Source organism: Lepidochelys kempii, chromosome 3 (assembly GCF_965140265.1).
Source record: "Lepidochelys kempii isolate rLepKem1 chromosome 3, rLepKem1.hap2, whole genome shotgun sequence".
Lineage (NCBI taxonomy): Eukaryota > Metazoa > Chordata > Testudines > Cheloniidae > Lepidochelys > Lepidochelys kempii.
In genome coordinates this window covers 185,010,288-185,038,202 of record NC_133258.1, presented here as the reverse complement: position 1 = coordinate 185,038,202, position 27,915 = coordinate 185,010,288, and the positions used below count along the sequence as shown (strand labels likewise).

Sequence of the window (27,915 nt, the reverse complement as noted above, 5' to 3'; positions counted from 1 at the left end):
AAAGAGAAGGAAACAAGAAATAAAAGGAGATAAAAAGGAAAAAGACGGCAAGAATATAATCTTGCTTTGGTACTGGTAGTGATAAAGGAAGCTAACAATGGAAGGTCAAAGGGTTAATATGTTTTGCTTCTTTAAGAAAAAGATCTGTTTACATACTTCTTAGAAAAATACAATGTTCAAGGGTAAAAAGTGCTAAAAAGCAATACATTTGACATAGAAAAAAGATATGAAAACTTTTCATTAAGAAAACAATCTCACCTAGATTTAAACTCTATACATTTGAAATATAAGGCAGAACTTTATCCACTAAATTACATATAATCTGGTTAATATATATGGGAAATTACAGGTGTTAAATTTGCCACCCAGGGCACACATAACGTTGCATGAATGCAATAACACCAAGTATCAGACAAATGCAACTTGAAACTAATTTGGGTGTGGGGGAAAGCTACTACTACTACCACCACCACCACCACCACCGGACCCAACCCTGCAATGAGATGTAGGTACACCTCGTGTGTTCATGCAGAACGCCAATGACGTCAACTGAAGTCAGTGGGATTACTCATATGCTTAAAGTTAAGCATGTGTGTTTGCATGATCAGGGCCTAAGGTACTGCCATGACAATACCAAAGACTGTATTTTTTTGTATTTTTGTACAGACCTATCACTAACAGACAGGTGCCCAGTTCATGCTTTGTGCTTATAAAAGGACATATATAGTCTTACATAAAAAGTAAACTAAAACTAAAATGCAGGTGAAATATTTACTTTATGTTGAAGAAGTAAAACACATTTCAATTCTGTTTGTATATTCATTAACATTTGTAATAATGTAGATATTGATATAAACTAGGTAACACAATCACTGAAAGTTATGACCCTTATATTAATTTTAAAATAAGTCAATTTTTCCTTCCACCTAATTCTTATTAGATTTGTTACATTCATGAAATAGTATGATTAGACTCTCTAAAGCTGATAATAAAGCACCTTCAAATTCTCATTAATGTTAAATTCCTGTTCGCATTAACAAAGATGGTTTAGTGGATAGTGAATCTATTATATTTCAAGGATACTGAGAGTACAAATCCTGTATTTTTTTAAACCCCTTTTGTTTTCTCTTAGGCCATATATAAAGTAGAAAAACAGGTTGTATTTAAGAATATGTTTCTAAACACTATAATAGATGGGAAATCCTCTGGTTGACCAGGACCAGCTAACACATTTTTAAAGGTGTTCAGCTCTGTCTATACTACTGCAAGGTTCCTTCCCCAAGGTTCCTTCTGAACTCTAGGGTACAGATGTGGGGACCTGCATGAAAGACCCCCTAAGCTTATTCTTACCAGCTTAGGTTAAAACTTCCCCAAGGCACAGATTTCTTTCTTGCCTTGGGAACCAGCTTAGGTTAAAAACCTGGTACGCTGCCACCACCAAGCGATTTAAACAAAGAACAAGGAAAGAGACCACTTGGAGACGTCTTCCCCGAAAATATCCCCCCAAGCCCTACACCCCCTTTCCTGGGGAAGGCTAGAGAATAATATCCTCACCAATTGGTACAGGTGAACACAGACCCAAACCCTTGGATCTTAAGAACAATGAAAAATCAATCAGGTTCTTAAAAGTCAGAACTTTATTAGAAAAACAAAAAAAGTTAAGAGAACAACTCTAAGATCAGAATGGAAGATAATCTTACAGGCAGTCAGATTCAAAACATAGAGAATCCCTCTAGGCAAAACCTTAAGTTACAAAAAGACACAAAAACAGGAATACACATTTCCTCCTCCAGCACAGTGAATTTACAAGCCAAAAAACCAAAGAAAACCTAACACATTTTCTAGCTAGATTACTTACTAACTTTACAGGAGTTGGAAGGCTTGTATCCTTGATCTGTTCCCGGCAAAGGTATCACACAGACAGACCAAAACCTTTTCTCCCCCTCCAGATTTGAAAGTATCTTGTCCCTTCATTGGTCATTTTGGGTCAGGTGCCAGCAAGGTTACCTTAGCTTCTTAACCCTTTACAGTTGAAAGGATTTTGCCTCTGGCCAGGAGGGATTTTATAGCACTGTGTACAGAAAGGTGGTTACCCTTCCCTTTATGTTTATGACAACTGTGGTTTAAAACACACTGTTTAAGGTGCTAACCAATCCATTTTAAAACTCAACCTATTTTCCTTGTCTAGGCATGACCTTAGTGCCAAACAGATTGATAAAGATCATTACATGCTGAAAATGTAGCAATAAAAATGTTTAAGCACTTTACGTTGAAGAAGCTAACATATATAAGATTAAGTCTATTTTCAAAAAATTTTGCATCAGAGAAGGTTGGTAAACTTTAGGTATAAGAATTCTAGGCATGCTTGTCACATGAAAATTAAGGGTCCAAACTGGCAGTCCTTGTAGAACATAAGAATGGCCATACTAGGGCAGATCAATCCATCTAGCCCAGTATCCTGTCTTCCAACAGTGGCTGGTGCCAGATGCTTCAGTGAGAGTGAACAGAACAGAGAAATGTGTTGAGTTATCCATTCCCTGTTGTCCAGTCCCAGATTCTAGCAATCAGAAGTTTAGGGACACCCAGAGCACGGGGATGCATCCCTGACCATCTTGACTAATGGCCATTGATGGACCTACCTCATGAACTTATTAATTCTTTGTTGAATTGAGTTATACTTTTGGCCTTTACAGCATCCTCTGGCAATGAGTTAGAGGTTGAATGTGCATCATGTGAAGTAATACTTCCTTTTGTTTGTTGTAAACCTGCTGCCTATGAATTTCGTTGGATGACCCCTGGTTTGTGTTTTCGGTGAAGGAGTAAATAACACTTCCCTATTCACTTTCTCCAAATCATTTGTGATTTTATAGACCTCTATTATATCCCTCTTTAGTCATTTCTCTTCTAAAATGAGAAGTCTTTTTAATTTCTCCTCACATGGAAGCCGTTCCATATTCTTAATCATTTTTGTTGCCCATCTCTGTGTCTTTTCTAAGTCTAATATATGTTTTTGAGATGGGGTGACCAGAACTGCATGCACTAGTCATGGTGTGAGCATATCATGGATTTATATAGTGGCATTATGATATTTTCCATCTTATTATCTATCCCTTTCCTAAAGGCTCTTACATTGCTAGCTGTTTTGACTGCCACTGCACATTAAGCAGACATTTTCAGAGAACTATCCACGATGACTCTAAGATCTCTTTCCTAAGTGATAACAGCTAGTTTAGATCCCTTAGTGACAAATTATTCAACACCCAAAAGGCTGCTCCTGGCAGTAAAATCACTAGATTTTAACCAAACCCTACAGTTAACGTTCCTGATAAAGATCCAAAACTTGAAGGGTAGGTGTTTGTAGTCTAGTTTGAATCCAGGTGCATCCCAAATCACCACCAGAACAGCCAAAGTTTGCAGAAAATTTTCAAGGACAGATGATCTGATCTTGCAAGATTTCCTTAATTTTGGAGTAGTTTACAAGTTACTAACACTGTTGAATGCAAACCTGAACCTAGAAGAACTTTTCCCTAGGGCTAGCTCTGAATACCAACACCTCTATCCATTCCTATTTTTAAAAGCATTATAATTAGACTATGTTTCATCATACATATTTAATTAGGGTTGAAAATTTGGGAATATTCAGTGCAACATTTTATTTAGTTTCCAATTTCTGCTTTTTAGTTAGAGTGAGGCAAAAAACTGTTGTTTAATTTTGTAATTTTTGAGGAACCGTTCTGCTGTTTAGGGGTAAACTTCAAGAGGAGGTTTAAAGTTGCCACATACCATGCAATATACTATACAGCACCGCAATTGTTGTTGATCATTGCACACACAAAGACAGGACAACCCAGTTGCAGAGACTGAGTCACAGAATGCAGCCATGCAAAATTACAACAGCACCAATACTGTGTTCACTTAACTTACTTTGTTAGATAAATAACTTATTCAAAAACCTCAGTCAACAATGAAATATCACAACTCTGAGAGAAAGGATTTCATATTAAAAATGTATAAAATTTTAAAAACTTTTACTTATGGCTGGTACCTTATGGTATTATTATGTATTAAACCCTCCATAATTTTAAAAACAGACATTTTATTAACATTTAAAAATTCCAACCAGTGCATGAACAAGTGTTTACAATTTTCCAATACATTGGTGGTTAACATATAGTAGCATCACAAAGTCACTCTTATGTGTTGACATGATACAGCACAACTAGAGATAGGCCCAAGCTGAAAAATGGGATCCAGTTCTAAATTTTTCCTAACCTTATTGGGTATTTGAATCCAGAATTTTGGTTGAAAATCTGGATACTTACCGTGACAGTAACTGGAGTTCTTTGAAATGTATAGTTCCTATGTATATTCCACTTGAGATGTGCATGCACTCCATGTGCCTCCGAGATCAGAAGATTTTTCATTGGTAGCATCCTTTGGTCTGTACCTTAGCCTTTCTCCTCCTCATGTTCCAAACTGAGGGCATAGACCATAGAATAAGGATCAGAAGCAGGGGAGAAGGAGGGTAGGTAATGGAATACACATTAGGGACCATACATATCAAAGAACTCCAGTTACTGTACCAGGGAAGTAACCAGACTTTGTTAAGTGATGGTCCCTACATGTATTCCACATGAGGTGACTCACAAATAGTATTCATTGAGGAGGAAGGTATGAGAAACCCCGCTGTTCCAGATAGCAGGAGTGCTCTGCCAAGGGATACACCTGCCATAGAACCTTGTACCACAGTGCAATGTCCCACAAATGTATGCACAGAGTTTCAAGTTGCCACTCTATAGCTCTCCAGAAGAGAGGCATCATGAAATGAAGCTACCAGCCCAGCCTGAGCTCTGGTCAAGTGGGCTCTCACACCCTGTAGGGGCGGGGTCAGCATCAACACATGCAAAGCAGGATGCAGCCTGGTATTCATTTGGAACGTCTCTGTGCAGATATAGCTGAAAGTATGAGAGGGGACGCAAAGGAAACAAGCAATTTAGGAGATTTCCTGAAGGGTTTCGTCCTTTGCAGGTCAAATGCCAAGACTTGACAGACATCTGGAGAGCAGAGCCTCCTTTCTTCTCTAGTGGCATGGGGCTTTCGATAGAAGATAGGAAAGTGGATGATCTGATTCAGATAGAATTCTGAGATTACTTTAGCAATAAATTTAGGATGTAACCTAAAGAAAACCTTATTCTTATGGAAGACCATAGAAGGAGGATCCCTGATAAAGGCCCCTAGCTTGCCCATGCTTTCTTCTAGCTGAGGTGATTGGAACCAGGAAAGAAACCTTCATAGATAGATGAGCAAAGAGCCACAGGGTCAAATGGACAATCTGTTAATGCTGAGGTCCCATATCAGGGTAGTCTTCAGCACTGGAGGAAGAGTTCTGACTAGTTCCTTCAGAAACCATACTCTGGTGGAATAGGTGAAGAGCGAATGTCTGTCAACCAGAGGGTGAAAGGTGCTAATAGCTGCCAAGTGCACTCGCAAAGCGCTGGTAGTCTAGATGTTTTTAGAAAGAGGAGGTAGTCCAGAATAGTAGGGATCTCAGCAACCTCGGGGAGGGGGGGTACCTGATAACACTGGCACCAGGTAGAACAACCTTTTCCATTTTGCTGTACAGCATTTTCTTGTTGAGTCTTTTCTGCTATTGTTAAGGATGGATTGTACTGTGACCATGGATTGTACTGCTGCTGAGCACAATCGCTCTAGATTCATCACCCATCCAAATACCAAGCTGTTAGATAGAGATACGCTGGGTTGGAGTGGAGGATCTTGCCCTTGTCCTGGGTCAACAGGCCTGAGAAAAGCTGAATGTCAATGCATGTACACAAGGCCATCTGGAGAATGCTTTTAAACTAGAACTATCTCAGCTACTGAGAAGCAACTAGAATCATTGATGCTTTTTCTTGTTTAATTTTCCTCTGAACTTGAGGTAAGAGAGGGATGGGCCAAAATGCAAACATCGTGGTTCTGACCATTGCACTAGAAATGCATCTCCTCTGGAATAGAGGCCCTGAACTGCACTGGAGCAGTAGATCAGGTATTTCTTTGTCTCTTGGGACACAAAGAAATCTCATAATGGGAATCTCCACTGTTGAAGTACCACCAAATTCTGTAGTTCCCACTTGTGCTCTCTGGAGAAATGCAGACTGAGGCTGTCTGCCAGAGCACTCTGCACTCCCAGAAACTGCACTGCCGAGAGGATGATTTGGTGGTGAATGCACCAGTTCCAGAGTTTGATAGCTTCTGTGAAAAGAGGGATGGACCTTGCTCCTCCCTGCTCATATATAAAATAAGCTGTCATCTTCTTAGACATGACTTGAACATGCAGAGTTCAAATAAACAGCAGGAATTGTTTGCAGGCCTCATGGACTGTAGACTGTAGGCCTCTGGAGTGTCTACAGGCCATGAGGATCCAAGTACCCTGTTGTTGGGTCTAACTACCCTGTGCTATTTGTTTGATGAGAAAGGCTCCCCTGCGTAGGAGGGAGGCCTCTGATCAATCTTTTTGTGGGTGGCAGAGGAGCAAAGGAAATCCCCTCACACACTGCCTCCCTGTTTTCCCACCAGATAAATGAAGTCAGAACTCTGTGGGGAAGTGAGACCAGTTTGTCTGGACTGTGCTTGCTTGGTGCGTAGACTGTCCACAACCAAATCTGTAGACTTCTTAGACAAAATCTCACAAAGGATGTCACAAATATGCATAAAGCTATCTGACCTAGGAAGACAAGACAGGATCCTACTGTCATCTGAGGATTTAGTTGAATCATAGAATATCAGGGTTGGAAGGGACCTCAAGAGGTCATCTAGTCCAACCCCCTACTCAAAGCAGGACCAATCCCCAACTAAATCATCCCAGACAGGGCTTTGTCAAGCCTCACCTTGACAACTTCAAGAGAAGGAGATTCCACCACCTCCCTAGGTAACGCATTCCAGTGTTTCACCACCCTCCGAGTGAAAAAGTTTTTCCTAATATCCAACCTAGACCTCCCCCACTGCAACTTGAGACCATTACTATTCATTCTATCATCTGCTACCACTGAAAACAGTCTAGATCCATCCTCTTTGGAACCCCTTTCAGGTAGTTGAAAGCAGCTATGAAATCCCCCCTCATTCTTCTCTTCCGCAGACTAAACAACCCCAGTTCCCTCAGCTTCTCCCCATAAGTCATGTGTTCCAGTCCCCTGATCATTTTTGTTCACTCCGCTGGACTCTTTCCAATTTTTCCACATCCTTCTTGTAGTGTGGGGCCCAAAACTGGACACAGTACTCCAAATGAGGCCTCACCAATTTTGATTAGAGGGGAACGATCATGTCCCTCAATCTGCTGGCAATGCCCCACTTATACATCCAAAAATGCCATTGGCCTTCTTGGCAACAAGGGCACACTGTTGACTCGTACCCAGCTTCTTGTCCACCGTAACCCCTAGGTCCTCTTCTGCAGAACTGCTGCCTAGCCATTCGGTCCCTAGTCTGCAGCGGTGCATGGAATTCTTCCATCCTAAGTGCAAGACTCTGCACTTGTCCTTGTTGAACATCATCAGATTTCTTTTGGCCCAATCCTCTAATTTGTCTAGGGCCCTCTGTATCCTATCCCTACCCTCCAGCATATCTGCCTCTCCTCCCAATTTAGTGTCATCTGCAAACTTGCTGAGGGTGCAGTCCATGCCATCCTCCAGATCATTAAAGAAGATATTGAACAAAACCGGCCCAAGGACCGACCCTTGGGGCACTCCACTTGATTCCAGCTGCCAACTAGACATGGAGCCATTGATCACTATCCGTTGAGCCCAACAATCTAGCCAACTTTCTATCCACCTTATAGTCCATTCATCCAGCCCATACCTCTTTAACTTGCTGGCAAGAATACTGTGGGAGACCCTATCAAAAGCTTTGCTGAAGTCAAGGAATAACACATCCACTGCTTTCCCCTCATCCACAGAGCCAGTTATCTGGTCATAAAAGGCAATTAGATTAGTCAAGCATGACTTGCCCTTGGTGAATCCATGCTGACTGTTACTGATCACTTTCCTCTCCTCTAAGTGCTTCAGAATTGATTCCCTGAGGACCTGCTCCATGATTTTTCCAGGGACTGAGGTGAGGCTGACTGGCCTGTAGTTCCCAGGATCCTCCTTCTTCCCTTTTTTAAAGATGGGCACTACATTACCCTTTTTCCAGTCATCTGGGACCTCCCCAGATCACCATGGGTTTTCAAAGATAATGGCCAATGGCTCTGCAATCACATCCGCTGACTCCTTTACCACCCTCAGATGCAACGCATCTGGCCCCATGGACTTGTGCTCGTCTAGCTTTTCTAAATAGTCCCGAACCACTTCTTTCTCCATAGAGGGCTGGTCGCCTCCTCCCCATACTGTGCTGCCCAGTGCAGTATTCTGGGAGCTGACCTTCTTCGTGAAGACAGAAGCAAAAAAGCATGGAGTACATTAGCTTTTTCCACATCCTCTGTCATTAGGTTGCCTCCCTCATTCAGTAAGGGGCCCACACTTTCCTTGACTTTTTTCAAGTAAATCAGACAAGTGGCCATTCACTGGCATATCAGAGACTGCATGGACAGATAAATTTGCATTGTAGAAAGCACCAGCGGGGAAGAAACCAGCATGGAACCTTCTTCATTTGACTTCATGGCCCATTCCTCACAGCAGGGGCACTGAACTTTGAGAAGGATACCTTTCTATAAAAGAGAGGGGCAAAGAACTCCAAGTTATACTTCACCCACGACTTACAAAGGAACCAAGCACTTTGTATTTTGTGGGAAATCCTGACCAATGGGGCGGACAGCAATCTTGCTGGAAGGACGTGTGGTAAGAAACTCATCTTGAACCAAGGCTGTAGTTTGGTTAAATTTTGGTTACTAGAAAGCATTTTTCACTTTTATTTACCTGTAACCATTTCTGATTTTATCCCTTATACTTCAACTCACTGAAAACCTCTCTTTCATTAAATAACCTTTTACTTCTATTCTGAATCAACCCAGGACTGTGTTTCACTTGAAGTCATATTAACTGCAGTTAAAGCAAGAAGGTGCTGCGCTTTTGTCTTTTTAAAGGAGCAACAGAACTTATCACTCCTCTGAATGTTCCAGGAGGGGCTGGACATTTCATGGTACATGGTTTGGGGGAAATTCAGGGGTAGGTGTGTGTTGGGATCACTTGGATAGTAGTAACCAAAGCTGGTGGAGACCAGAGTGTGACTGTGGTGAAAAAAGCAGGCTGCTGGAGTCAGAGTTGCTGAACCAGGGCTACTCAACACACAGACACTCAGTGCATGTTGACTGGGAATATCCAGACATGAGGCTACAGAAGCAGAGCATTTAAGGCACTCAGGATTACAGGACAAGCAGTGACATAACCTCTCACTAATCTGAATTGCACCCCAGAATGTGATATCTTTACATCAAGAGCTGTAAACAGAATGATCACCCTGACCTCTATAAGTCCATGAGGGAACTATAAAGGTCAGGGTGATCACTCTGAACTTCAGGCTGTGGATGAAGACATCCAGCTGTTTCAAATCTACTATGGGCCTTCAGTCTCCTTTCTTCTTGGGGATGAGGAAGTATCTTGAGTATAATCCTTTTCCCTTGTACTGTTTCTATGGCTCCTGGAGGAAGCAGGGAGTCTACTTCCTGTCTGAGCATCCTTGCATGAGAACGGACCCTGAAGAACCTCAATCCACTCAGAAACACTCTGAGGAAAATCAGCAACCTGATCAGCTGAACCACTCACCCCTGCGGGATTACCTGTATCAGGCTGTCTCAATTACAGATCCCAGGGACCCAAATAAGTGCAGTGCCAGGGATCATGGGGGTAACGAGGAAGGGAGGGTAACACTGATTCTGATAGTCCTTCCTGTGAGAGTGGGAAGATGCTCATGAGTTCTTGGATCATCTGTTGGGGCTGACTGCCCACTTTGAAAAGACTGGTGATGCTCTCCTGTTGATTCCAGATTTGTTGGGAGGAGTGTGAGGTCTTTGTATTGATGGGTGGTGCCCTCTGTACTGGCGGTCTTATTATACCTCAGCTAGTCATTGGTACCTGTGAGTGTTGAACAGATGGTATGGGGACCTCCCTGGTTAGGACTGGATTAGATAGAATTGGCAATTCCAGGCCTGCACAGATAGTAAGATCCTCCAGGATAGCATATATGGCCCCTGTTGCTTAAGAGCGGACAGGGCTTCTGTTCCTTGGTGGCTCTGCATAAGTTCAGTCTCAGACCATGGGTGATAGAATGGAACTGAAGAGATGGTTGATCTGCACTGCCCCTTATGTCCTTGGTTCAGAACATGAGGAGAAGAGGGCAGGCATGGATTAATGGACACTGCTAGTGAAAAAAATCTTCCAGTTTCAGGCATGTGGAGCACATGTGCACCTCCAGTGGAATAAGCATAGGGACCATCACTCAAACAAGTACCTATTTTAGAAACAGAGCAGCCGCAAAATTTAGATTCAGATCCAAACTTTTTTGAAGTTCAGAGATGTTTAAATCAGATAATCACAAAAGTTCACAAGGAGCAATTAAGCCTATGTCTGAATATCAAACTGCTAGTAGCTCTGCATCATGCATTGACAAGATATTGTTGAGAACAAAGGCTAAAAGGAAAACTGGATCCACTAAAATTTCAGGGCCCTTGGACAATCTTTTATTATCAAGCTACCATCTCTTCCTCCTAGTCCAATACTCCTTAATGGACCTTTTCTCCCACTCCTGTCACCTTCCTGTTTATGGACACCAGTGTAGCTAACTCTTGCAATTTTATCACTAAGCTCACAATATTTGACGGTTTTCTTAAAGCCCTAGCTCCCAAAGTTATGCAAATACTTGAGGATCTGAGCTTTCATTTAAAAAAAAAAAAGAATGAAATTTCTAGCCCTCATGGTTGCAGAGAAAAGTTTGAAAATGTGACCCAAGAGCACCTTAAAGGTAAACCAGTAGTCAGTAGTTTTCTTTTAAAATGTTATGATTTTAATCCTATCTGATGATTTTGGGGGGCCTGACTCATGATTTTTGAACATGTGGGGGTTTGCAATACTGAGACAGTCTTTCTCCCACTCTTGAATCTTGCCTCTCAAAAAGTGAGGCAACCCAGACAATACAAGCCCATCTCAGAAGGAGATTAGAACAGCAACAGACAACGATGCTTTGTACTGTCCTCTGCCTCAGACACACTCCTGTATTTGGGCATCTCTAACCACAATTTAAGAATTGCATGCAAATTACAGCATGCAAATTACACTTCCATCTTGCTTACATGCTCCAGGTGACTCTTTTGTCTACTTTAAAATAATTACACCATCCTGTAAACATCCAATAAATTGAATCTAATAGCTGTACTCTTATTATATGTAGAAAACTCACAGAAGTACATGATTTCATTGGGACTACATACATCTCGTCTATCTTCTCCTTGAATAGGCTGGCTTGCTATGGCAAGTGCATTCCAGGAGGCCACTGATATTTTGGCTGACTAGAGACCAGAGAGATGAGAAGGTTACTTACTGTAACCGGAGGTTCTTTGAGATGCGTGGTCCCTATCTAGATTCCAAATGCGGGTGCGCATATATACCATGCACCAGAGCAGGAACTGTTCAAAGCAGTATCCGTTGACCCGCACGTGTGTTGTGCATTGACCGCATGGCATGCCTGAGGCTTTAAGAGGCTGTGTAGGTCGACACCACTCTAGTTCCCTCGTACCCATAACGAATGGAGCCTGGAGCAGAGGAGAAAGAGGGAGGGATTGGAATCCAGATAGGGATCACACATCTCAAAGAACTTTCAGTTACAGTAAGTAACCTTCTCTTCTTCGAGTGCTGGTCCCTATGTGGATTCCAAATGCAGGAGAGTAGCGAACAGTGGTCAGCATGAGGCTGGCGTGAGAGCTCTCGAAAAGAACAAGTCTGTAAGACAGCGTGACCGACTGCTGCATCCGCAGTTGTGGAGGGAGCAATGGCATAATGAGTGGAGAAGGTGTGGATGGAGGATCAAGTGGCAGCTCAACGTATCTCCTGCCAGGAAGGCTGATGTGGCAGCATATGCCCTTGTGGAATGGGCTGTGACTCCCAGTGGAAGAGGAGTGCCAGAGAGCTCATAGCAGGTCTCGATGCAGTGGGAGATCCACTTGGAGAGTCATTGTGAGGAGAGGGTGGAGGTGTGGCAGCGCTCTGCGATGGCAACAAAGAGACGGGGGGATGCACAGAAAGCACAAGTGGAGTAGAGATAAAAGGCTAGTGCTCTGAAGACATCAAGGGAGTGGAACGCATACTCCATGGGTGAGGTATGGTGTTTGAGGTAGACGACCGGAACGTATATACTTTGGTTGAAGTGGAAAGAGGAAGCCACCTTGGGTACAAACTTGGGGTGCAGACATAAGGAGACTTTGTCCTTGTGGAAGACCGTGAATGGTGGGTCTGCCATCATGGCCGCCAGTTCACTGACATGGTGTGCAGAGGTGATGGCTACCAAGAAGATTACTTTCTTGGAGAGGTAAGTGAGGGAGCAGGTAGCAAAGGGTTTGAAAGGTGGCTTGCTGAAAACAGAGAGGACCACATTGAGATAAGACAGTGCAGGCTTCTGCAAGAGGTGAAAGGCATCGAGGAGGCCCCAGAGGAATTGGGAGGTTGTTGGGTGAGTAAAGACGGAGAAGCCATCCCCAGGAGGAAGGAAGGCACTGAGCGCTGCTAGATGAACATGAATGGAGGAGTGAGTGAGGCCTGATTAGTGGAGATGAAGATAGTCGTCTAGGAGGACAAGAATGGAAATGGAGTCTGGAGAGATGTGATGGTGGCATCCTGCATCAGGAGATCTAGGAGGGTGGGAAGAGGAATGGGGGGTGATGAAGAGTTGGAGAAGATTGGTGTACCAGTATTGGCAAGGCCAGGAGGAAGCCATGAGGATAACCATTGTGCAGTCCCTGCACACTTAGCATAGAACCTGGGGGAGAAGTGGAATGGGTTGGAAGGCATAGAGGAGATCTGAAGTCCAGGGAATGAGAAGGGCATCACCCTGTGAGCCCGGGTCCAGGCCCCCTCAGGAGCAGAAGAGGGGAAGTTTGTGGACGTTGCGAAGAAGTCCCAAAGTGACATGCCCCACCGACAAAAGACAGATTGGAGAGGGGGTTTGCAGAGTTCCCACTCGTAGTTGGCATGGAAGGAGTGGACGAGTCTATCTGCCAGAGAGTTGCTGGTGCCCGGGAGGTGCACTGCATGTAGGATGATCTTGTGTCGGAGGCATCAAATATGGACAGCTTCCGGACAGAGAGAAGGGGACCCTGCACCGTCCTGTTTTTTGATGTATCTGACATCCGTCATCTTGTTTGACAGTACTTGGACATTGTGGGAGTGGAGGAAGGACAGAAAGGATTGACAGGCAAGATGGACCACCTATAGCTCCAGGACATTGATGTGCATCTCTGCATCTCTGACCAAAGGCCTTGTGCTGTGCAGTCATTTAGATAGGTGCCCCAGCCTACCAGCAAAACGTCCGTGGTGAGAGTGGTGCTGGACATCGGAGATGTAAACAGGAAGCCCACTAGAACTGTGGATGGGTTGCACCACCAAACAAGAGAAGTCAAAACAGGAGGAGGGAGGATGAGTGGTTTGTTTAGTCAGTCCAATTGTGGATCATAGACAGTACGGAGCCAGAGATTAAGGCAACGTATATGAAGGTGGGCATACAGTATAACAGCAGTGTAGGCCACCATATGGCTCAGGAGGGAGGCACTGACAGATGTGTGTCTGTGGATGGTGCTGGAGTGTCGTAATAAGGGAAGTAAGGGTGGCAAAGTGGTCCTATGGAGGAAAAGCGTGGGCCGAGACAGAGTTCAGTCGTGCCCCTATGAAAGTGAGTGTGTGGGTAGAGTCGAGAATCGACTTGTCCTCGTTGATGCAGATACCGAAGCTGCTGAGGAGGGTACGGCAAGTCCGTATAGTGGCGAGGAGATGGGAGCAAGAGGGCGCCGCAAGAAACCAGTTGTCCAGGTAAGAGAAAAGGGAATGGCCCAGTCAGCACATGTGGGCTGCCACGACTGCGAAGACCTTTGTGAAGACACGGGGGTGTCAGCGATTCTGAAGCGGAGGACACAGAATTGATAATGGGCACTGCCCACTGTGAAATGGAGGAATTAGCGATGAGTGGGGTGGGTGTCTATGTGAAAGTATGCATCTTTCATATCAAGAGCCATGAACCAACCTCCATGGGGAAGGGAGGGGATAATGAGAGTGAGGGTGACCATCCTGAAATGAAACTTGTGAATAAACTTATTCAGGGAGTAGAGGTCCAGGATGGAGCAAAGACCACCTCCTTTTTTCGGAATGAGGAAAGAGGGGGAATAGAAGCTATGGCCATGGTAGCATTATGGGACAGGTTCTATGGCACCCTTTCAGAGGAGGGCAGTGGCATCTTCGTGGAGACCATCTTTGGAAGGTTGGCCACCAGGCAGGTGGCAAGGAGGGAAGGAATGGAATTCGATAATGAAAGCCCTGGTGGATGATGCCTCGCAAGTTCAGTTTTATAGCAGTGTAGTCTGGAAGAGCAGACTTGAAGTGTTGCTGACGGGTGCATTCGGTGGCAGTGTGGACAACCAGAGAGTTAGGTGGTGGGTGGGTAAAAAGGAAATCAGCGCCCTTAGAGGGGATAAAGTATCGGCATTCCACTCACTTTTGGTGTGGGGGTGCAGGATGCTGGCATATGCCATAAAGCTTGGGCTGACTGTAAGATGGCACCATGTATTGGTAAGGCGGTACGAGACAGTCTGGAAGGTTGAAGGATGTCCAGGAATTGGTCCTGGGAGTCTTGAACATCCTCTACTGGGAGACTGAGTGCAGAAGCCATCAATTGTGCATGGTCATCTGGTGGTGAGAGGGAAGGTGGAATAAGGGCATCGTCCAGTGACGACAAAGTGCCTATAGGGACTGCTGGTTCCGATGGTGCCACTGAGGCCAGCAGTGCTGATGGAGTGGGAGCACCCAGGGGTTCCTCCTGAAACAGGAGACAGACCATGCGAGCGATGCATACTGAAATGGTGGTAGGGGTCCCATGAGGGCCAGTAAGGCCAGGAGTAGGGATCGCCATGCATTGGTAAAGGAACCACAGGTCGACTGCAGGATCATATCCCAGAGGATAGGACTGGTGTCATGGTTCCAGGCTGTAGGAGAAGGCCGGGGAAAGGGCCATGTCAACTCCCTGCCCCAGCCCAGAGCCTGCATCCAGCATCCAAACTCTGTCCCAGAGCCTGCACCCCTCCTGTACCCAAACTTCCTCCCAGAGCTGGCACCCCAAACCCTCTCCTGCACCCAAACTCCCTCCCAGAGCCTTAGGCAGGTGTATGTGTGGGGGGGGGCAGGACTTGGACCCATTCTGGGCACCACCAAATATTATACAAACCTGGCCGGTGCCGCACATGAGGGACCCGGTGAGTCGCTCACCATCGGTGATGGGCGCCGCTCTGGTGGTTCCATCAGAGCTGGGTCTGGTTGCACATGTGGGCACATTGCCTCCTCCATTAGAAAATTATGGAGGCGAAGTTCATGAGCAGCTCGGGTCCGCAATGGAAATGAGCAGCAGATGGAGCAGCGAGAAACTATGTGGGCTTCACCCAGGCAGTACAGGCCACGAGTGTGTTCGTCACCCACCAAAAAGGGGTAAGGGCACGAGGCACAGTTCTTGAAACTCGCTTGTTGGGTCTGGGGAGGAGGAGAAGTCCCAGATAGGTTCTCCCTTGAATTTCCCCTAACTAACTACTATGAATGAATGGACAACTATCTAACTAGAAAGAACTAGGTACAAAGGCAAATGCAGTACTCTTAGCTCACTAAGACCACAGAGGAACAGAGGATTCTGACTCTGGAGTGGAGTCAACCCACACAGCCTCTTAAAGCCTCGGATGAGTCATGTGGTCAATGTACGACGCACATGTGAGTCAATGGAAACTACTATGAACAGTTCTGGCTCTGGTGAATGGCGCACATGCGCACCCGCAATTGGAATACGCACAGGGAGCAGCACTTAAATAATAATCCATTTTTAGGGAAAAAAAAAAAAAAAAGGCCATGTACTTGATTCCCATACACAATCCCACTCTTATCAAACAGCCCATGTGAAATTGATCTTAATTATAAAAATGTCCTTTTATCTAAAAGATAAATTTCATTTTTAGACTAAACTAATTTTAATAATTCATTCTGATGTGTGTGGGTTGTTGCTTACCTGAAAAATCCAGTGCACATACTCCTCTTTGGTGCTGGCCTTTCAGCAACGATAAACATTTTAGTGTCTGTGTGTCCCACACATGAATAGCAGCATCTCTTCCAACCTAAATTAGAATGCTAATCTTAATAGCTGTTCCTAAATTACTATAACAGTATTTAGCACTTTTGCATCTTCAAAATACTTTAGAAGCATTAACCTTTGCACTCATTAGATCTTATCTTCATGAAGAACTGCTCTCTCCAATTTCTCCATCTCTGACTTCCATTTCCCTGGTCACTACCACATCTCCCTTACTATCACCCACCTGCCCCTCAGCATTGCCCAGAAACCCCATCCTCCTGTGATTTCCTATCCATCAACACCGAGAACTTCTCTTTCATTCTCAGTGCCCTCTTCCTCACCTTCTCTTATGGTAGATATCCCACAACCATACAGACTTCTTCCACTAATTCACTTCTTTCAGTTTTGCCATCCTTTTAGCCACACAGGTCTACTTCTCCACCTTCACTCAATCCCACACCCACAACCCCAGCTGTCTTTTTTTTTACCTCCCTTTTCTGTCCCTTCCCCCCATCTCTGCACAGCCTTCAAAGGAAATGTTGAAAACCATCTGGCATAACCTTCTTCTCATCTCTCCTTTTTCACTGCATACTCTCCTGCTTTCCTCCTCCTCCAGTTTCTTCCAGTCTCCTGACCTCCCTCACCCCCTACTCTATTTCTTCCTTCCCCTCCCTGTATGAGCATGCTTTGGTCTCCCCCATCTTAAAATCAAACAAAAACCACCTCACTGTAGCTTCCTTTAAAATTATCACCCAATCTCTCTTCTCTTGTTCATTTCCAAATTCTTTCAATGCACCTTCTAGAACCACTGTCTGAAGTTCCTTCCCTCCCATTCCAGCCTAGATCCTCTCCAATCTGACTTCCAGCTTTACACTCCACAGAAGCCACACTTAACAAAGGGTCTATTGAGCACTTTGCATCCAAATAACATGGATACATCCTTGTCCTCCTTGACCTACTGGCTACTTTGATGCTGCTGGCCATGGTCTTTTAAAATTTCACCTTCCCTCAGCTTTTGTGACTATTCCTAGTTCTCTTCCTACCTCTTTAATAATTTCTTCAGCGTTTTGTTTGGTAGGTCCTCCTCATATGCCTGTAACTAATGTTGGAGGTTCAAGAGAGCTCCAGCCTTTACACTCTTCTTCCTCTGCATTCTGTCTCTGGATGATCTTATCCATAAACAAAACTTTGACTTCATATCCACTTCAGACTTGCCTTCATCTGCACAAACTTAAATCTCAGCCTGTCCTTCTGACATCTCTTTGTGGATGTCCAGCCATTCAATTTAAATGCAACATTCCCAAATCAGAGGTCTTATATTTTGTCCCAAAGCCTCTCCTCTCCCTCCTTTCCCCTCTGGGCATCATCTTTAATTCAACCCTCCTTTGAAATCCACACATCTAGGCTGCGTCTAAATCTCTCCACTTTGTGGTAAAGAATGTTTCTAAAATTTGATCTTTTCTCTCTCTACACGATCAAATTCTCATCTAGGCCCTTATCTTGCATCTTAACTGCTGCAACTTCCTCCTCCCTGGCCTTAACTGCTGCACCTTTGTTCCCCTCAAGTCTATTCAAAATGCTGCTTCTAGGATTATCTTCCTGGTTCTGAGCACATCAGTCTTCTCTTTGAGTTTCTCCAATGCTTTCACTTATCTACACATCCAACATATGTTTCTTGTCTCTATCTATAAGCCTTTTCAGGACTTGGTCCCACGCTACATAGTTGATCTAGTAATTTATATCATGATGATGATGATGCCTGCTTTTCCTTCTCCAACATTCCCAGTCTTTACTGCCCACCAGTCAGCTTCTCCCTAGACACCTTTGAGCTTTCCCCCATTACCACTCCTTATGAATAAGTAAAACTCACTTTTATAATCCATATAGTTCGATTTCATCTTTCTTCAAATCCCTCAACACTCACCCCTGCCATGATGAGTACAAATCCCTGCCTGATGAGAATGGATAGGGAAACAGTAGACTACAGGTTTGTCTTAGTGGGTGGAAAAAAAAGGCACCTTTAGTGTGATTTTCCCATTTGCCCGTGACTTTTTCTGTCAGTCACTCACTCTCAGCAGCAGCAGCTCTGATCCCACAGGGCTGGGCCCAGCTCCCTGCTTTGGGCATTATGACCTCGTACACCAGGTTGCAGTGCCACTCAGGATTGGCCCACCCAACCTCTGTCATAATGTGGCAGGGGGGAGTGCTGGGCAAACCAGAGCAAACATGCCAAGTCACAATGCCCAGAGCAGGGTGCCAGGCACAGGCCCACAGGACCTGCTGCTGCAGGATGAGCGTGTGCAGGCTCTCACTTTTCAGAGCATCCTCCCTCTCCTTGGGCAGCCCTCCCTTCCACACCAAGTCAGGATTAGGGTTGCAATCCTGAGGTTAAAGGTGCTGCTGTGGATGGTCCATACCTCCTCAGCAGGGCAAGGAGTACAATAATTTTTTAAATCAAAAGTCAGGGAGAAGTCAAGGTAAATTTGGTAACCTATGACTTTTACTGTATCTGCCATAACTGCTCCCTGATTTTTGTTTAAAAAATGCTATGACAAATCTGCAGCCCTATCAATCAGGAATCTAATGTTACTGTTGTTGTTCATCTTATTATACCTAAAGATTGTGAACATTGCTAATCTTTACACAAATATTCTGTTACTATCATTAGCTCATCCACCCTCCCCCTGTTCCCTCCACCTGGCTACGCGGCTGCTCCCTGGCCTATATGTCTCACCATCCTGTCATATCTTAGAATTAAGAATTAAAGCTTTTTGCATCAGGACAGTCTTTTACTTTGTCAGTATGGTGCCTAACACAATGAGATCCTTGCCTACTTGGGACCTTTAGGTGCTACTGTTATACAAATATAATAAAATAATAAAAACCTAAGTAAACATTAGAAGACTCTTGGGAGGTAGGGAAATATGTATTATTTTCTACATTTTACAGATGAGGAGCAAAGGTTCAGAGTGAATAAGCAACTTTCCAAATGCCACAATAGGAGACTCTAATTTCTGTTTTTTAGGAATACTGTAACAGTGTCACAGTCATGGTTTCCACTACTGCTTTCCCTAGCAGTTAGGCAATGACATGGGTAGCAAAACATTTAATCTGTGATTTTCAAAGCAGAAAAATACCTTTCTTTATGACAAAGGTACACAAACTGTTTTGCATTTCTCAAATATAGTTTGTGATAGAGAATTCCTTAAGTTGTTTTGTTATGACCAACACTCCTAGATACATACCTGTCCAGTAGCAACATAGTCTTTCATTGGATGGATGGTTAAGCTGAGGATGTCATCATCATGACCAAGATATAGTCTTTGGGTGTGTTGTTGCCTACTGTATACAATGGCAACAGCAGCTATGTGGTAAACTACTTCTCCAGTTTGCGTGTAGAACAAATTATTTCGACAGTCGTAGCCTCTGTAACTGAAATAAATATAAAGCAAGGGAAGTTTAATATGCCACCAAAAATATCCATGTACTTTGGGGGAAAACAATCTAACTACGCAAATGACTTACCTGAGCTAGACCCAAAATATCATAATATACAGGCTGACTACAACCATTTAAATGTCTTATATTACATTCATAATTGTTAACGACTAGAGCTGCGTAAAACTCCATGGTTTTCTTTGCACTAGTTAAGTATACCTTTTTTTCTGCATTCAAACAATTACGACTCAAATTTCACTTTGATTTTGGGGATTAACTGAACCAAAAACTCATCCAGAACTGTCAGTGTTCACCTGATTTGCATCAAAATCATGAGAAAACACAGAGTTCCTATGATCTGGATGAGAAATCATAAAATTAGCTGAAGTTCATACAAAATTACACCCAGGAAAGCTTTGCATGCTTTTGTGCTGCAAATGTATCACACATTTCTACTAATTACAACAACCATAGCCAATGGACCTAATGACTGCTCCAGGAAATACCAAGGAAAGTCAACTCTGAGTTGAAAAGGTGATCTTAAAAAAAAAGATAATGCTTGGTTATTACTTAGGTACATTGGTACCTCTTTCTATCCTCCTCTCTAACAATCACAACTGAAAAGAAGAGAAATGTATAGGTGATATTCCCATTTTTACCACAATACCAGTAATTTACCTGTGGGTAAGCAGTGGAAAATGTTACATCAAATACTTTACCTCAAGTTAATTAAGGTGTGTTTAAGAGTGTCTATTTAAGCACTGTGCTATTCAATGGAAATTTTGGCTTACAAAAGAGAAGTCCAAGAACCTTTACTTAGTAGTTACAATACCCATGTACAAACTGCAGTTTTAAGCTGTCCTCAGGAGCTCTCTCTCTTTTAAGGAAGGGCACTGAATGGTTTTTCTCTTTACTTTGTTGTTGCAGCTGAGGTAGATCTTCTTTGTAAACCTGAAGAATAAGTTACACTTAATTATACATCTCAAGTGAATTGAATTGAAATACACACTGACCAGTTCCTTAAATAATAATAATGAAAAATATTAGTTGTATGTCAGTGTGCTCAACAATGCACAAGACAGAAGAAGTCATGATCCCTGCCCTAAAGAGAGGAGGAGGATCCCCACTAGTGGTATTAATGGAAGGTCAGGGAAAGGTCATTGCTATTCAAGAAGTTTCATGTATCACATACTACTTTGTGAACAGGATTTTTAATACTGATACTCTAAATTTCTTTTTTCAACTTAATACATATACTTAAACCTGTACATAATAATGAAATAATTCCATCAATAAGTTCTGGTGACATATACAATAAGCACATTACTTAAGTGATTTGCAAATGTCACCAGAATCCCGAGATGGAATTACAGTCTTAATATATATACCAGAGATACAAAATATTATACATGTAAATCAGTTAGAGATGTTGAAACATTGTGGAACTCCTAGAGCTGTTTGACGCCACTTAGAGGTTGTGACATCAATTAAATTCACCACGAGGCTGAAATATAGCTTTAAATTATTTCTTTTTTTTGTACATCTCTTCATTTCTTGGTTTTAGATGGCAGTGGAGTACCAAAATCTCTTGCAACAAAAGCTATTTCCACACATTTGAAATTATGACCTAATTTTTAGCACCCCTGACCCCAGGGGTGCTGAAAACATCATAAGAATGTCTGATCTGGAAATGTTATCACACAGAGGTTCAGATAAGCATCTGAAATTTTGGATGAGTATACAAACACAAACTCTAGACATTTTGCCTGTCACTAGCATACACTGTACTGTTCACACACTGTTTTCATCTGGTTTCAAACACCATCTTCAAAAACTTTTAAAGGATGCCACCTGTAAATAAGTCCACTCACTACTAGGGCCTCCCTCCTAGCCAGACGTGGCATAGCAATTCTCTTGCTACTCTAGCACCACCCTGCCAACAGTTGCTCGGGCACTGTGGTGGCTTCTCTTCCAGTAACTTGGCCCTTTAGCTGGGTCACCATCTTAAGTCCACCCCTTTCAGAGTCACAACTGTCCAAACAAAGAGTCCCCAAACGTCTTTAACATAAACAAAATTCTTCCACCCTCTCTGGGGCTAATCATCTGCCTATCTTCAGGGCATAGTCTGTAGGCCCCCCATCCTAGGCTCAATAATCCTTGCGAAGGATTTGTATGCCCCCTTTGTAGGTGAACCCAGTTCCACCCTCTGGGTTTTGACTTAAGGCCACGTACTGAATAAATAGGTCTGTTCCTTTACCTGTGCTGCAGTTCTGTCTGGGCTGCTTCCTATCCAATCTTTTCAGTTCTCCTCTGGGTCTCTCTGTCTCCTCCCTGCCTAGAAAGCTTTCCTTCTTGCTCTGGCTCTTCCTCCATCTCTTTCCCCAGCCAAGCTTTATCACCACTTAAGCCCAGCTCAGTCTGCTTTACTGCAGCCACTTTCTGCTTGATATGGGAAATTGTCTGATTCCCCTCAGGTGGGGCTCATTTTGTAATCAGTTTTTTTTTAGCCCCAGGCTCTCCAGTGCATGGGGCAAGCCACACCATTACACTAACAATGAAACATAAAATATTATAGGTAACATTTTCAAAAGTGCCAAAGTAATTTAGGAGCCTAAGTTCCATCTTCAAAAGTGAAAAGTAAGAAGATAAGTCACGTCTGAAAATGGGACTAGGCACTTTTGAAAATTCTAGTCTATCTCTAATTTCAGCCAAAACTGTTCAGTTGTTTCCACTAATGAGGCTAATGAAAAATGCACTCTTACTTATAATAAAGTAATTCTGGCTACCTTTTTTTTGAATATCTTTATCATCTATGATTTGGAGCAAGGACTTGAAATCTGGCATTTGTTTCAGGGATGTGTCCTTTACCATCCATCTGAAAATCTGCCAATATTTCGCCAAGCTACAAGCCTTTGAAAAATCACTGTTCACACATCCTCACTAGAGACTTTTTCAACTTTAGCAGCTAAAATATCCAAATTTTCTGTCCACATTGAACATGCTCGAGCTTCTCACATCTCTCAGTTCTAAAATATCCAAATTTTCTGTCCTCACATCTAGCATGCTTCATCCCCTCACAGTGGCTCCAACACAGGACTACAAGTATGAAGCTGGACTTTCACTGTAATGGCTGATCCCAGCTGCTGTGAGTCAGAATGGGGCTGGATACTGGAAGTGAGAGTACGGAGCCTGTCTCTCCTGCACTGTCAATGACACCCTCCCCAATCCCATGCTGGAACTCAGACAGTGTGAAGGAGGAAGCCATCTGATTCAAATGCAGAGGGGACAAAAGATGGACCAGGGAAGGGAAGAAACGAGTACATTGGGGAAAGAAGTCTGGTGAGACTGGGGATGAAGGGGGAAGGGAGAGAAAGTGTTACTGGGAGTTGGTGGTATGTGTGGGGGGAATTAAGATTGGTTGGACAAGGACTCTGGGACTGGCAGGGCATGGTAACTAAAACTGGGAACAGGGAGGGAGAGGAGGCTGGAACTGGTTGAGCAAGGAGCCTGGAAGCTAGTGAGACATGTGGAGTACTGGGAGCCGCTGGCGGCAGGGGACGACACTGAGATTGGACAAGGATCTGTGACTGGGACTAGAAATCAGTCGGGGGTGAACGGGGGCAGGAGAGAAGATCTGACAAGGAGCAGGAGGGTGTGGGGGAGGAACTAGGACTCGACAGGCAAAAAGATTGGGACAAGTTGCCACAGAGTGAGGAGACTGGGGCAAGCAGCAGGGTGAGGAGTAAGAAGGGAGGACTAAATTTGAATAAGGATCCCAGGGAGGGAGACAGGGAGCCAGTGTTGGGGGTGGGCAGGGAGGAATGGGACAGACAGAGTGGACAAGGAGCCAGGAGTGGGGAACTGGGTTTGGCAAGGACACTGGGAGTATGGGGGGGTTAGGAGACTAAGCCCGGAAGAGGAGACTGGGTAGGCAAAAAGAATGGAACTGAGATGAGAAGTCTTAAGAGAAGGGATAGGACAGAACGGGTTAAGCTGGAGAGGAATGGGCAGAAGAGTTTGTGCCCACTAGAGCACACGCCCCTCTAAAGCCTTGAATAGAACCCAAGATTACTGAGTCTCACCATTCGTCTGCTGTTAGCAAACACCTGTGAAACCCACAGGCAAGATGTGTGTTTAAACACCCTCTAGTGCTAATTGACATAGAGGACAGTAACCTACTGTTGCTATCAGTTACTCCACTAGCTCAGAGGTCAGTGCAGTGGATCTTAAGGTTCTAATCCTGCTGATGACCCATGTGTGTCAATATGATGCCACATGATCAAATTTCTGTTCCTTCAGTTTGCTTTTTAAAAACATAGACAATTACACACAAGAAACTAAATTAAAAGACCATTATTAAGGCTGTAAACTCAAGCTCCCAGAAGTTAGGAATTGCCAGAATTGATCATAGAATCATAGAATATCAGGCTTGGAAGGGACCTCAGGAGGTCATCTAGTACAACCCCCTGCTCAAAGCAGGACCAATCCCCAACTAAATCATCCCAGACAGGGCTTTGTCAAACCTGACCTTAAAAATATCTAAGGAAGGAGATTCCACCACCTCCCTAGGTAACCCATTCCAGTGTTTCACCACCCTCCGGGTGAAAAAGTTTTTCCTAATATCCAACCTAAACCTCCCCCCTGCAACTTGAGACCGTTACTCCTTGTTCTGTCATCAGCTACCACTGAGAACAGTCTAGAGCCATCCTCTTTGGAACCCCCTTTCAGGTAGTTGAAAGCAGCTATCAAATCCCCCCTCATTCTTCTCTTCTGCAGGCTAAACAATCCCGGTTCCCTCAGCCTCTCCTCGTAAGTCATGAATTCCGGTCCCCTAATCATTTTTGTTGCCCTCCGCTGGACTCTTTCCAATTTTTCCACATCCTTCTTGTAGTGTGGGACCCAAAACTGGACACAGTACTCCAGATGAGGCCTCACCAATGTCAAATAGAGAGGAACAATCACATCCCTCAATCTGCTGGCAATGCCCCTACTTATACAGCCCAAAATGCCATTGGCCTTCTTGGCAACAAGGGCACACTGTTGACTCATATCCAGCTTCTCGTCCACTGTAACCCCTAGGTCCTTTTCTGCAGAACTGCTGCCAAGCCATTTGGTCCCTAGTCTGTAGCGGTGCATGGGATTCTTCCATCCTAAGTGCAGGACTCTGCACTTGTCCTTGTTGAACCTCAACAGATTTCTTTTGGTCCAATCCTCTAATTTGTCTAGGGCCCTCTGTATCCTATCCCTACCCTCCAGCGTATCTACCTCTCCTCTCAGTTTAGTGTCATCTGCAAACTTGCTGAGGGTGCAATCCACACCATCCTCCAGATCATTTATGAAGATATTGAACAAAACCAGCCCCAGGACCGACCCTTGGGGCACTCCACTTGATACCAGCCACTAACTAGACATGGAGCCATTGATCACTACCCACTGAGCCCGACAATCTCGCCAACTTTCTATCCACCTTATAATCCATTCATCCAGCCCATACTTCTTTAACTTGCTGGCAAGAATACTGTGGGAGACCGTGTCAAAAGCTTTGCTAAAGTCAAGGAACAACACGTCCACCACCTTCCCCTCATCCACAGAGCCAGTTATCTCATCATAGAAGGCAATTAGATTAGTCAGGCATGACTTGCCCTTGGTGAATCCATGCTGACTGTTACTGATCACTTTCCTCTCCTCTAAGTGCTTCAGAATTGATTCCTTGAGGACTTGCTCCATGATTTTTCCAGGGACTGAGGTGAGGCTGACTGGCCTGTAGTTCCCAGGATCCTCCTTCTTCCCTTTTTTAAAGATGGGCACTACATTAGCCTTTTTCCAGTCATCTGGGACTTCCCCCGATCGCCATGAGTTTTCAAAGATAATGGCCAATGGCTCTGCAATCACATCCGCCAACTCCTTTAGCACTCTCGGATGCAGCGCATCCGGCCCCATGGACTTGTGCTCGTCCAGCTTTTCTAGATAGTCCCAAACCACTTCTTTCTCCACAGAGGGCTGGTCACCTCCTCCCTATGCTGTGCTGCCCAGTGCAGTAGTCTGGGAGCTGACCTTGTTCGTGAAGACAGAGGCAAAAAAAGCATTGAGTACATTAGCTTTTTCCACATCCTCGGTCACTAGGTTGCCTCCCTCATTCAGTAAGGGGCCCACACTTTCCTTGACTTTCTTCTTGTTGCTATCATACCTGAAGAAACCCTTCTTGTTACTCTTAACATCTCTTGCTAGCTGCTACTCCAGTTGTGATTTGGTCTTCCTGATTTTACTCCTGATGTTCATAGATTCATAGATTTCAAGGCGGGACCATTGTGATCATCTAGTCTGACCTCCAGTATTACACGGACCATTGACCTTGCCCACAATAATTCCAATAATATATTTGTTAGAAAAATGTCCAATCCTGATTCAAAAATTATCAGTGATGAACACACCACCATGACTATTGGTAAATTGTTCCAATGATTAATTACTCTGTCAAAAATTTACATTTTATTTCCAGTCTAAATTTGTCTAGCTTTAACTTCCAGCCATTGGATTGTGTCATACCTTTCTCTGCTAGACTGAACAGCCCATTATTAAATATTTGTTCCCTGTGTAGATACTTATAGATGATGATCAAATCACCCCTTACTGTCTTTGTTAAATTAAATAGATTGAGCTCTTTGTGTCTATCACTTATAAGGCATGTTTTCTAATCCTTTAATCATACTTGTGGCTCTTCTCTGAACCCTCTCCAATTTATCAACATCCTTCTTGAATTGTGGGCACCAGAACTGGACTCAGTATTCCTGCAGCAGTCACACCAGTCCAAATACTGAAGTAAAATAACCTCCCTACTCCTACTTGAGATTTCCCTGTTTATGCATTCCAGGATTAGCTTTTTTGGCCACAGCATCACATTGGGAGGTCATGTTCAGCTGCGTAGCCACCACTGACCCCAAATCTTTTTCAGAGTCAGTGCTTCCCCAACATGTGGAAGCTTAATTTGGCCCCCTTGTGCCATTATGATACAGTCTTTAATTACATGATGATACACTATTTTTCCACAGGACCCCTTCCTCAGTTAGGGCACAGGATGGACATTGCTCACTTAATAAGCAGCTATCCAATATTTTGTTTCGTTCAGTGTGTGAACCTAGGCCTCATTTACCTACACTCTGAACAAAGAATTATTAATTTCCTCATGTCCCTTTCTATGGTGCTTGTCTCAATAGTATCTGAATGCTTCACAAACATTCATTAATTTATGTTCACAACACCTCTGTGAGATGAGGAGGTGGCATTATTCCATTTTACTGTAGGGAGCTGCGGCACAGAGAGTAAGTTCAAAGTATCCACTAATTTGGATGACCAACGTGAGACAGGGAGGATGTGATTTTTCAGAATAACTACCATTATTAGTTAGCATTTTTTATGTTCAAAGCGGAGTTCATCATTGACTTCAGTTGCAGCTGTGAGTTCTCAGTACTTCTGCAAATCAGACCCCAGGGTATCAAGTCGAACTCCCAGAAAATGAGGAACACACAATTAATGACTACTTCTAAAAAGCCTGATTTAAATGACTTGCTCAGCATCACACAGAATTCTGTGGCAAAGTCAGGGATAAAATCCAATTTTCCAAGACAGTAGCATTTAACTGCCTTGACCATCAGAGCTTTCTTTTTCTTCCTGCTAATCCCCTACCTCATTCAACACACACCTTCCAATTTCTGCAGCAAATGAGGCAAGGTCCTACAGACAACAGCCTCCTTTATTATACCACCCTAATTCATCCCAAGAGCAGCACCATTCTGTAAACTAAATGAGGCATTGGTTCTGTGGAAAAAATAGTATGTGAACATATAATTAAAATCTATCATAATGCATACACACAAGGAGAAAGAATTAAGGCTGCACAGCATCCTTAATTCTGTCATTTCCATACTTCCGAGTTCTTGATTTTGAAACTTTAATAGTGTTCTTTTAAAGTACTTTTTATGTGTGATATATTATAATACAGGCTGAGTGAAACTTCATTGAAGCTGATGGGCATGATAATAAAAGGACATATCTATCATACTAGTATAAGGCTTTTGTATATATAGGCACTTTTTCTTAAATGCTTTTCAAATACTCATCTGTAGCTAAAGTACACACTGCTTTTATTTTGTATATTGGTTGCATAAATATTGTCAAAATATTTTTTCTCAA

The 27,915-nt window shown here is 43.6% G+C and overlaps 1 protein-coding gene across 12 annotated transcripts in view; it reads right to left on the bottom strand.

Annotated features, from left to right (window-relative positions):
- EML6 (EMAP like 6) overlaps positions 1-27,915 on the bottom strand; it is a 317,349-nt gene that overhangs the window by 150,030 nt on the left and 139,404 nt on the right. For 11 of the 12 annotated variants that reach the window (XM_073339271.1, XM_073339273.1, XM_073339275.1 and 8 more), the window contains 3 exons: positions 20,558-20,676; positions 19,533-19,719; positions 16,225-16,330 (listed from right to left, as the gene is read on the bottom strand). In XM_073339271.1, the coding sequence (XP_073195372.1) occupies positions 16,225-16,330; positions 19,533-19,719; positions 20,558-20,676 (412 nt within the window). The remainder of the gene's footprint in view (positions 1-16,224; positions 16,331-19,532; positions 19,720-20,557; positions 20,677-27,915) is intronic. The other variant, XM_073339274.1, reaches the window with a different exon arrangement.